The sequence below is a fragment of the Calliopsis andreniformis genome, unplaced genomic scaffold, assembly GCF_051401765.1.
Source record: "Calliopsis andreniformis isolate RMS-2024a unplaced genomic scaffold, iyCalAndr_principal scaffold0153, whole genome shotgun sequence".
NCBI classification, from domain to species: domain Eukaryota; kingdom Metazoa; phylum Arthropoda; class Insecta; order Hymenoptera; family Andrenidae; genus Calliopsis; species Calliopsis andreniformis.
The window spans coordinates 965,174-975,703 of record NW_027480562.1 but is presented as its reverse complement, the minus strand read 5'-3'; the positions used below and the strand labels follow the sequence as shown (position 1 = coordinate 975,703).

Genomic DNA, 10,530 nt, shown 5'->3' with positions numbered 1-10,530 from the left:
ATTTAGTGGAAAAAGTATTACGTAAGGAGGATGATAAAGTATATGTTAAATGGTTAAGGTTTGATAATTCACGCAATTCATGGATACATGAAAATAATGTACTGTAAACATAAAAGGATGTTTTTACTACAACGTTAATATAAAAGATGCAAATAAATCGATTTTCGTAAAATAATTTTAATCTATTATTGTACAGCTTCTATCCTTTACAACTTTATTTTATAATGCCCCCAAGCTAGTATATCATTTGAATCAGATATAAGATATCGCTTATCATCATATGGACTGAGAGCAATTTTCAATTTTGTTACAATATATACCTTATGCAATTCAGATCTTATGCATGACTGACGACGAGATATTTCATATGCATTGCGTAAACAATGCTTGTAATCATCGAAATTGATCATTTTGGCAACAACATTGTTTTTGACAATTTTCAACGCTTTGACATCTTTTTTACCAAACACTTTCACAGCATACGCCTTTGCTCTGAGTCCAATGAATTCAGTCATTATTGAATCACTGTTTTCATAATTCATCGAACCAGCCCTTTCTTATTGACAAGCGGTATACCATATACATTGTCTTTTGGATAATCGCTGGTGTCGAATCTATGGATATCGCATTTCATCATCTCATAAACATGTTCACATTGAATATAATAAATTAAACTATCTGTGTCAGTATACATAATTTTACAACTTCGTTGGTGTAATGGACACATATAATCGTAGTGGAATATGTTTAGAATGGCCATACCAACGTAAATTGATTTGTTGAATTTAACCATAAGTTTACGCAACTCAATTGCAACTAAATTTTCTGAAAGAATACTTCTGCTTTGAAAGTTAGGTTTTGAGATTATTGCCTGTACACCAAATCTTCCATCCCATTTTGTCAGATGTTTTACATCAACATGATTTCGAACATTTTTCATTGTTTTACCAAATACTGCATTGTTCTTTAATTTATACAAATTTTTTTCAAAATCATTTGATGCATGTGTTCGAAATTGAGTATTGAGTTCTATATAATCGCGAAGCCATGGTGATTGATTAAATTCGAGAATGCGTTGTATCTTTGTAATGTGAAGACCATGATGAATACACTGTTGTAAGTTGCAATAATGTATACCGTAACGCTCCTTATCGTATAATGTAGCCAATAACTTATCCTGTTTCTTACCAGAGGATTTGGCACGTGTTGGACAAAACGGTAGATCAGCATGATCATCATGTAGATGTTGTGGATATTCTATATCAACTTCAAGAATATAACCTATCGATGAATCAATTGCAATTGAGGATACATCAAAATTTTCAACACTATCGATCCATTGAAATCCTGCATATGGTAATGGTTGGCACATTGCCCATCCATATAAATTGTTTATATCAAAGTACATGAGGTACGATGACGATTTCGATGGATCATAGGATAACATATACTTATTATTGGCTTGCGCATATCTCCCAGAACATTGACTCAAACCACCACGTATACACCGCTCGGTAAACAAAACCATTTCGATGTCAGTGAGCAATTCAAAATTAACTTTAGTATGCTTTAAGGGGGCAGACTCCTTGTGTTTTGAGCTGTGTGCGTGCGCTCACACAAGCAAAGAAAGTCATACACGTATACGCGATGAGCGAGAGAGACAAACGGTTCCGCAAATTAAGCTTTACGTCTCGATACTTGCAGAAATGAATTTTTCGCGGGTACAGAACCCACGAGTAGACTTCACTACAGGGTGCTCTGGTCCGTTTAAACTCCAATAAACACTATACGTTGAGAAAACTGTAAAATTACAAACTGTAAGCATGAAACAGACGCTGTTGTAAACTAGCAAGATGGCTGCCGAAGTGTCATTTTCGCAAATATCTCACGATTTAATGGTTCATAGCTCATAGCACACCAGTGCACCCGTTTTGACACAAAAATAGTTCAACGATTTGCCGTTAGAAGCGTTAATGGTATATCTCAATCAATTTGGTCATATTACCATCAGCATCGATAAAAATACAGATCAGTCGGTAAATGTAATCTAGAATTTGACAGCTGAATAGCGTATTCATCGAATACACGAATCAGACGCAAGAAAGGCTTAGTTGCCAAAATGTATTGAAAGTTTCGTTACGCTGTTGCCACATATATGTATGTACATATTACAATTCTGCCCATCAGGAAAACTCGAACGAATCCAACTCCAGCCGAGATTTTGATTCTTAATAATAAGGGAACATCGCGAGGTGAAAGTCTCCGATTTTGATGAAACTTTGTAGGATTGTAGAATAGCCGAAAATATTCGACACGTATTTTTTTATTGCTTCTAATTCATCTAAAGGGTGTGAAAACCACCCCCAAAGTTGGGGGTGGAAAACATATGTCGTATACCCGGAGGATGGCAAATTAAACACGAATTGTCGAGATATATAATTCAATACTCTTTATTACAAAAACGATGTGTTCAGTTCAGTGGTCTAATTCTTTCTGACAAAATAAGGGGGTGCAAGGACAAGGAAAACCTTAGTGGGGAAAAGAGGGTAAAGAGAAAGTTTTGGGTCCTTGGCAGGGAGGCCGTTTTTATGATGGTATGAAGTGGTTGAAAAAAACTCTTGGGACTTGACGTTGGCCAGATGCCTACATTTCTGAAGGAAATAAGAAACGAATTCTAGGAGTATCTGACACATATTTCGTTTAATATCTCCAAAACTAATGCGTATAGCAAAATGATATAAATGGGGCGATTCTGTATTTTTGAACGACGAATCCACCTATGTAAATAGTTTTTAAAAATATCAATTTATTTAAAAAATATATTAAAAAATAGTATATTGTCGTTGTTTTCACTGACAACATGCTGATCGATCGTTTTGCAAATTTGTATGCAAATACTATGAACCAAAACACAAAATACGGCTAAAATAGAATTTTGAATTTTTACGTTATACACAAATTAATAACATTCCTAGTTAAACTGCATTGTGTGCGAAATTGGGCCCTGAAACGAGTGGTTTTACGAAAAATATATACCCCTATAATGTTTTTGTCATTATATTATGATAAATGTTGTTTATTGTTCACTAAATGTATAAATTATAACATTGCTAATGAATACTCGCAACGTCTTGCACTCGTTGCAAACAGTACGAGAGGTTCAGTGTGAGTGACTCCTGATCGATGAAAATGTAGCAAGTAAAGGTGATTTACAAATCATTATTCTTCAATAGTTATTATTTACTATAAACAAACAATTGGAATTGTTTCAGAAGTTATAGTTTAATCCACTAATTTTACCAGAAAGTACCTTAGTTGAGTGTGAATTAGGCATTCCTTCATAATCTGTAGGTGCCTGGTTCGAATCTCGTGGTAGCTTTTAATTCTTTTTGTTTTCAATTTTTATTTCAAATAATTCTAATTTTTGTACACCTTTTCACAGATTACAATTATACCACTCATAACATTTTTATTTTTAAATAAAAAAAAATTAAAATAGTTTCGTTTGTTTATTTCTTAAAAAGTATGAATGAATGAATGAATGAATAGCATGAATTTAATGAATTATTTATTCTGTGGGATTATTTTAGATGGTATGATAGGAAACAAATGTCAGTGCGATCAAAATTAGAGTTAATTAAATATATTTGAAATGTAACACACCAGCAATCGTACTTATAACCTAATGATAATCTACCAACAACGCGACAAAAATGGCCTTTCGCCCAATACAACGTGGTTGTTCCTCCTTCCGAGGTTTTCGGTCAACTGCCCCACGCTTTGCGTTCTTTTTGGCCTCTTGAGTGAGTTTTCCAAACCTAACGACATTTCCCCATCTGGTCGACGAAAAATGCCTTGCGCCGTTCGCTTCGCCAGGCCTGCAGTCCTTTAACGTGCGACGCGACCCAGTCGTAAATTATCATACCTAACAATAAGCTTAAAACTAAACGTGTCTAACATCCTACAATTCTATATATATAAGTTTTAGGATTTCACATATTACTATATATATATGCCCATAATTATGAAAGTGGTCTAAATTGTATATTTCTTATTTTAGGATATTGAAAGGATTACATTTGAATTAATTAGAAAATATTTCTATATTACGTAACATTATAATTAGTCTTGATTAATAAACATTTATTATAAATGTGAAATTTTGTGTGAATCTCATACGAAAATGTTGTTTCTTAGACCTCTTTCATAATTTTGGGCACATGTGTATTGTTTCATTCGTGATACTCTTTCTTTCTCGCTCGCACTGTCCTTTTCTATATTCCGTATGAAGCAAAATATCGGCTCAAGGCATATTCAGTAGAGATTTACTGATGCATAAAATTGTAATTGATGTGGCAACAGCGTGACAGAACTTTCCTACGATGCGATTTGGCAATTATACCTTCGCACTTCTCATTTGTAATTCAACAGGATAACGCTAGATGCCACATTATCAAATGTCGCATGTATAAATTATATGTTTTCACTAATGCCCATTTCTTCGCAACAGCGCTTCGATCGATTCGGAGTAGGCCCCGAAGGAGTCTGCCCCCTTAACATAGCATCCCATATAAAACCAGGTAATGTGTAATAGTGAGCCTGATCTAGACCATAACTCTTGATACAACTTTCACGGAAATTTTCGAAAATATCTGCTAATAATAAAATATCTGTTTTTAAATACAAATCGCTGTATTCACCTAAAGTTTTAATCTCGAAAGAATGCCATATGTTCTCAGCGTGTGCGTAATCGCTTTCGGATACTATTTCATCAGTCAACGAACTGTAAAAAGATTCCAGCGATGGTAAACAAGAATCTTCTAATTTCTCAAAGCAATCAATGTATTCGTACGGAAAGACACCCTTTCACGTCAATAAATCAAATTTTTCTGTGGACAACATTTGAAGATTAGATTATAAAATTGTTTGCTTATCTTTACTGAGAAAAGACGCTAATTTACAAAGACTAGTATTTAAAAATTTATACGAATCGATAAATCGTAATCTTATATAATTTCGACAACATAATTCTTCTTCTGTTACATCTTTTAAATGTTTTGTAACAGAAATATACTTTTCTTTGGTTATAGGTAGTAAATCAATGTAACCTTCAAATGCGTTAGCTAATTCCATGATGATAAAATGTGAATCATATCCAGATAAATTGTGAAAGGCTATCGGGACGTGGAATGAGTTTTTATAATTTATATTACAGTCAACATGTGTAGGACCTCTATCGCGCCCTGTTAAATGACAATGATATCGCACACGTGTTTCGTTGATATCGAATGGTTTCTCACAAATATGGTAATGTATAACATTGTGAAATTCATCCCACTGCTCTTTTGTTAGGTGAGCCATAGAGATATTATTAGATAATATAGATTTAACAGTCTGTGCTAAATTCTTTAATTCCTGGATAAACCATGAAACGCAGTCTATATCGCGACGATATTGATATGATGATAATGATGTATCATAAGAACAATGCATACAATATCCAATACTGAATACCCTATGATGTTGATATGCATGCGATATACATTCATCTGCGACACTATCCTTAATTTTTTCTAAAACACACTCGAGGTCTTCATAAACCACAAACGGAACCCGATCCTTTCTGCAATAATTGTTAACTTTGAGTCATTTATCGTCCTCGCTGGCTGGCAGAACAGTGCATTTATTCATATTCTGACAATCATTCTGATGAGTATCTAACCTCTCACGGGAATTGAAGAAGTGTAAGCTTCTGTAAAAGTATTCATATATAATCGTTTATTCTTCATAAAATTAAAATCTTAATGTTTTTACACGTTTTATACATACCGATCACAGATGAACTTCTTTTCTTTATGTTTGCTTAATTGTGTGCTAACAAGTCGAGACAAATTTTTTATTCATGCAAAGTGTCCTATGCCATCATTCTCTATGTACAACAAATTCACATGTCCATCCCTGTCCTGATCAGTGAGACGCAATGGAACGATGACTTACTTCAGATCCTACTTTGTTTTCTTGATGTTTTCTTCGATGCTGAATAGATTAACGGAGATATTGTTCATCGTTTCAAACTTTTTAATATCATTCATGGATATTGGATATCCGATATTCTCAAAATTAAGCACTGTTCTATAATATGGATAGGAACTTTGTTGGGATGTATGCTGTTTAGCTGAATATAAAGCGGCTGCCACAGCCCATGCGAAACATGCGTGGTCATAGGATTTTACAGAAATTACTGCTTTTTTAAGTAGTATTTCTCGCGGTAGCTTGAAATGACATCCAACATGCTTCGGATTATACTTGTTTAAATTGATTATTAAATTCAGTATTTGCGACAATGTCCACCCACTATCCCATTCCTGAAATTCTTCCAACAATGTTATTGTACATTCAACAATACATCGTTCATACCACTCTTCAAGATCCGATGCGCGAAATAACTAACAGTCTTTGGTATTTAAGCTTTTCGTTTCACATATATCACCTGCTATAAATTCCCCATTAAATATCGTATTCACTTTAAGTGCAGTGTGCTTCACCAATGCATGTCTGACATGTAAAAGCACTATACTTCTCGCACCATGAAGGAAATTACGTGGATCGATATAATCTGAGTTTATCACAACACCTGTCAATACATGATTTTCGAATGCAGTTTCTAATTCACGCCACAAGAGACCATTGTTTTGAATGTCCTGCACCTTCGTGCACGAAACGATTACGCGTCACTAGTTTAAGACTTTCAAATTGTGCAATTCGAGCAACCAGAGATTGTTGAGTACCAATTGATAATCGAGGGCGTTTCTTTACTCGACAATATTGTTCCAATGACTCAAGATATTCGTTGCAACCTTCTTCCCATGCAATGTATTCATCTAGACAATTCAAACGAACGGCTTGTTCCCGCAATTCGTGTTCAGTAAGAACAAATTCATCCATGTCCGTGACTTGTTAACTCTTGGATGTAACAGCACATTTCATACAAATCTTTTATTTTACTTTTATATATTCTGATCACAGTTTAAACTGGTGTCATATGTCGCAATCACGTTGCATCTGTTTGCTCGTATAAAATTTTTGATAATTTTAGATTATGCTGACGTTATGCTGACGAGAAGTCACACGCAATTCGAGAAACTAAATAAATCATATAATATGTTACAAATGCATTTTAAAAATTAGTTAAGCAAAAAAAAATGTATTCTTTTTGGAAATTATTTTAACACTTATTGTATCAGTATAAATACAATGCTTACATCTTTTTTTCATGTATTATGCAATGGTTATAAATACAATGCAGATTTATGACTAGTCAGCTGTTATTGAATCAAGCATTCATTTATACAATTTATAAGAACATAAATACTCAACATAAATATTTCATATTACATTGTGAGATTGCAAGTGATATATAGATGTATTGCTAATCAATTACGACGAAATATTAGACATCTATTATACAATTAGGCAAAATGTATAATTATAATTGATGTAGAACATGTTGACGAATAGTTGTGATGGTAAAGTAAGGGGAGGGGAAACTGAATTCAATGTATGTGGCAGGGGGGGGGGGGGGGGATCGTTCGCGCTCGATATGTGATACGAAAGAGAGTAGGAAGTCTCCCCCTCCCAATTGATCATAACAACAAATATAAGTGGGAGGAGTAAAGCATATTTGCAATGGTCGGAAGCCAACTGAAAACATTTCTTACGGGAACTTGCCTGAGTTATTCATTAAATGCTGTGCTAAAATATAAAGTTCAATCTATAAACTTCGGGTCATACGTGTGAGTTAATTGTGTTTGAAATATTACGTACAGAAAAATTGTATTAATTACTATTAATTGTATACCAGAATACAGTTTTTATAAATAGAATTATATTAAAATGTGTTCTCAATATTATGAAGAAAATAATGAATCTGTGACTCATACTCCAATCAACGAATCACCGAAGATAATGAAACTAAGAAAATTAAATATGTGAAGTATTGTGGGGTTCGATAAGATTATGTTATGTTTAAAAACATTTAGACTTAAGTAGTTTATGACTGGGCCATTTGGGACGTTGATGTTTTGCAGGCGACTGGCGATGGTCAGCAGAACCGTGTCCCAAACCCTTGGAGATAGCTTTAGATTTATTGTTTAGGTTTGGGTCGTGAGTGAGACAGAGCATGAAAGAAATGAGTGGTGTCGACGGTGCGGGATGAAGGAAAATTCGGCAGAGTGGATTGGAAAGGCATAGGGCACAGATCAGAAGTTAAGGCGTAGAATATTGTGTGGATTATTAAAATATTTAGCCTAATTCATTTAGTAATATTATATTTCCAGTGATTATACAAATATATATATATACTTACATTATCATATACACGAGCTTGATTTAGCAAAAATCTTCCAATCCCACAATCTTTTTGGGGGCTCGTCCGGGATTGAGTGAGCAGTGAAATCGAGTCGTGTAAAGTTTAAGAGTGGACTGTGAAGACTATAAGAATTGAACGATCGCGTGGACTATTTAAAAGCTTTGTGACGTAAAGGCTCAAGAAGTGTAAACCCATGAAAATTGTGAAGACTGTGATATTGAGTGTCTTTAGTGTGTAACGCGATGAATACCGCTAAGAATCCGAATGAATTCACGGTGACACAATTAAAAGACATTTTAAAAGCGAGAGGTTTGAACACGATTGGTTTAAAGCAGGAATTGATTAGCAGACTTATTTTAGACGATCCGACGGGTTCGTGGATGGATGAACAAACGAGCGGTACAGTTGTAGTGGGCGCGGACGATGATTCGGGGTTGAACGAAACGCCTAGAGGGAATCCATCGGAGACATCAAGTCCATCAGCTGACGTAGCGAGTAATATCAGGGACATGGATATTCTCAGGAAGGAAAAAGAACTTGCGGAACGTGAGATACAATTATTGAAACGCGAAGTCGAGATGATGCGCAAAATGCAGGGACTGAGCGTCAGGGAATCATCTATATCACAAAACTCAGCAATGTATTCAGATCATCATGCACCGGTCATAGTGAACGAATCAATGAAAGCGATGCTGAATTATTTTGACGGAAACGGTGAAACTTTCGATGCATGGGAAAGGCAATTGGCACTCCTACGAGCAACATATAAGTTAGACGACAACGCAGCAAAATTATTAGCGGTATCACGACTGAAGAATCAGGCTCTCGAATGGTTTCATTCGAAGCCAGAACACGTCGAAATGTGTATTGACGACCTGGTGAAGGGGTTGAAGGACATTTTCGGTGATAGGCAAAACCGAATAGCGGCGCGCAGGGAATTTGAGAGTCGAATTTGGAAAAAGGAGGAGACATTTGCCGAGTATTTTCACCGAAAAATTATTTTGGCAAACCGTATTCGTATTGACGAGGAAGAGTTTATAGAATATTCAATTGACGGGATACCGGACCATTCGCTGAGAAATCATGCGAAAATGCAGAAGTTCAAATCGCAGGCATCACTTTTAGGGGCGTTCAAGGGAGTGATTTTGCCGTCTACTACATATAAGGGCACAAGATATAGCGTGGATGTACAAGAGCAGAATTGGCGAAGAGGTGCTGGGGTGCAACGGTCCGACAATGTAGTACAGCGCGGAGGTGCGGCGATGTGGCGAGCAGCATCTGGACCCCGCCGATGGGACCAGGTCCAGCGACTGGATAACCTGCCCCGACGGTGAGATGATGGGATTCAACAGTGCGACGACGGGATTCAACGACGAGTCAACGAGGTACAGCGACGGGACGACGGGATACAGCGGCGCAATGAAGAACATCAGTGACAAGAGGCACGGGTTGCAACACCAGGAAGATGCTACAGTTGCGGCGGTCGCGATCATTTTTTCTATAATTGTCCGATGAGGAGCAGAGGGTCCAAATGTTTTGAATGCGGAGAATTTGGACACATTGCGGTAAATTGTCCGACAAAGAAAACACCAACTACTGAAATAAACTTTGCCGTTCAACAGACATCACGTGATAAGTATTATAAAAAAGTATATATTTGCAAGCGTGAGGTAAGCGCCTTGATCGACACTGGCAGCGATTTATGTTTAATACGATGCGATCAATACCATAAGCTTAGACCGAAGGTACCTGCGTTGAGAGATAGCAGTGTTTATTTTCGCGGTATAGGCTCAGATATGAATAAAGCGGTTGGCGAATTTAAAACAGAAGTGCGAATAGACGAGAGTAGGTATCCGATAATAATTTGTGTGATACCGGATCGGGTGATGACTCACGGACTCTTGATGGGGACAGATTTTTTAGACACGGTAGAACTGACTGTTAGACAAGGGCAGGTCATGATTCGCAAAGCAGAAAAGAGTAATATCCCATGCATTTCTGAGATTAGTTTAGAGTGCGAGGTTAATGGGATGGATATTTCATACGTAGCAGACACTGAACGTAGGCGAAGTTTAACCGAAATGATTAATAATTATAAACCTGTTGCAACACGCGAGACAGAGATAGAAATGACAATAATATTTAAGGATGATAAACCGGTA

At 36.1% G+C, this 10,530-nt stretch overlaps 2 protein-coding genes across 2 annotated transcripts; both read right to left on the bottom strand.

Annotated features, from left to right (window-relative positions):
* Positions 1–473: 473 nt before the first annotated feature.
* On the bottom strand, positions 474–1,528 carry LOC143187707 (uncharacterized). The gene has a single exon (XM_076391931.1). It carries the CDS (start codon positions 1,526–1,528, stop codon positions 539–541), a length of 990 nt encoding a protein of 329 aa, XP_076248046.1. The 3' UTR covers positions 474–538.
* A 2,360-nt stretch (positions 1,529–3,888) lies between these two features.
* Positions 3,889–5,944, bottom strand: LOC143187709 (uncharacterized). The gene is made up of 6 exons (XM_076391934.1): positions 5,830–5,944; positions 5,022–5,752; positions 4,962–4,966; positions 4,701–4,863; positions 4,559–4,655; positions 3,889–3,961 (listed from the first exon to the last, which is right to left on the bottom strand). The coding sequence occupies exons 2-6, from the start codon at positions 5,491–5,493 to the stop codon at positions 3,889–3,891; spliced, it is 810 nt and encodes a 269-aa protein (XP_076248049.1). The 5' UTR covers positions 5,494–5,752; positions 5,830–5,944.
* Positions 5,945–10,530: the final 4,586 nt, after the last annotated feature.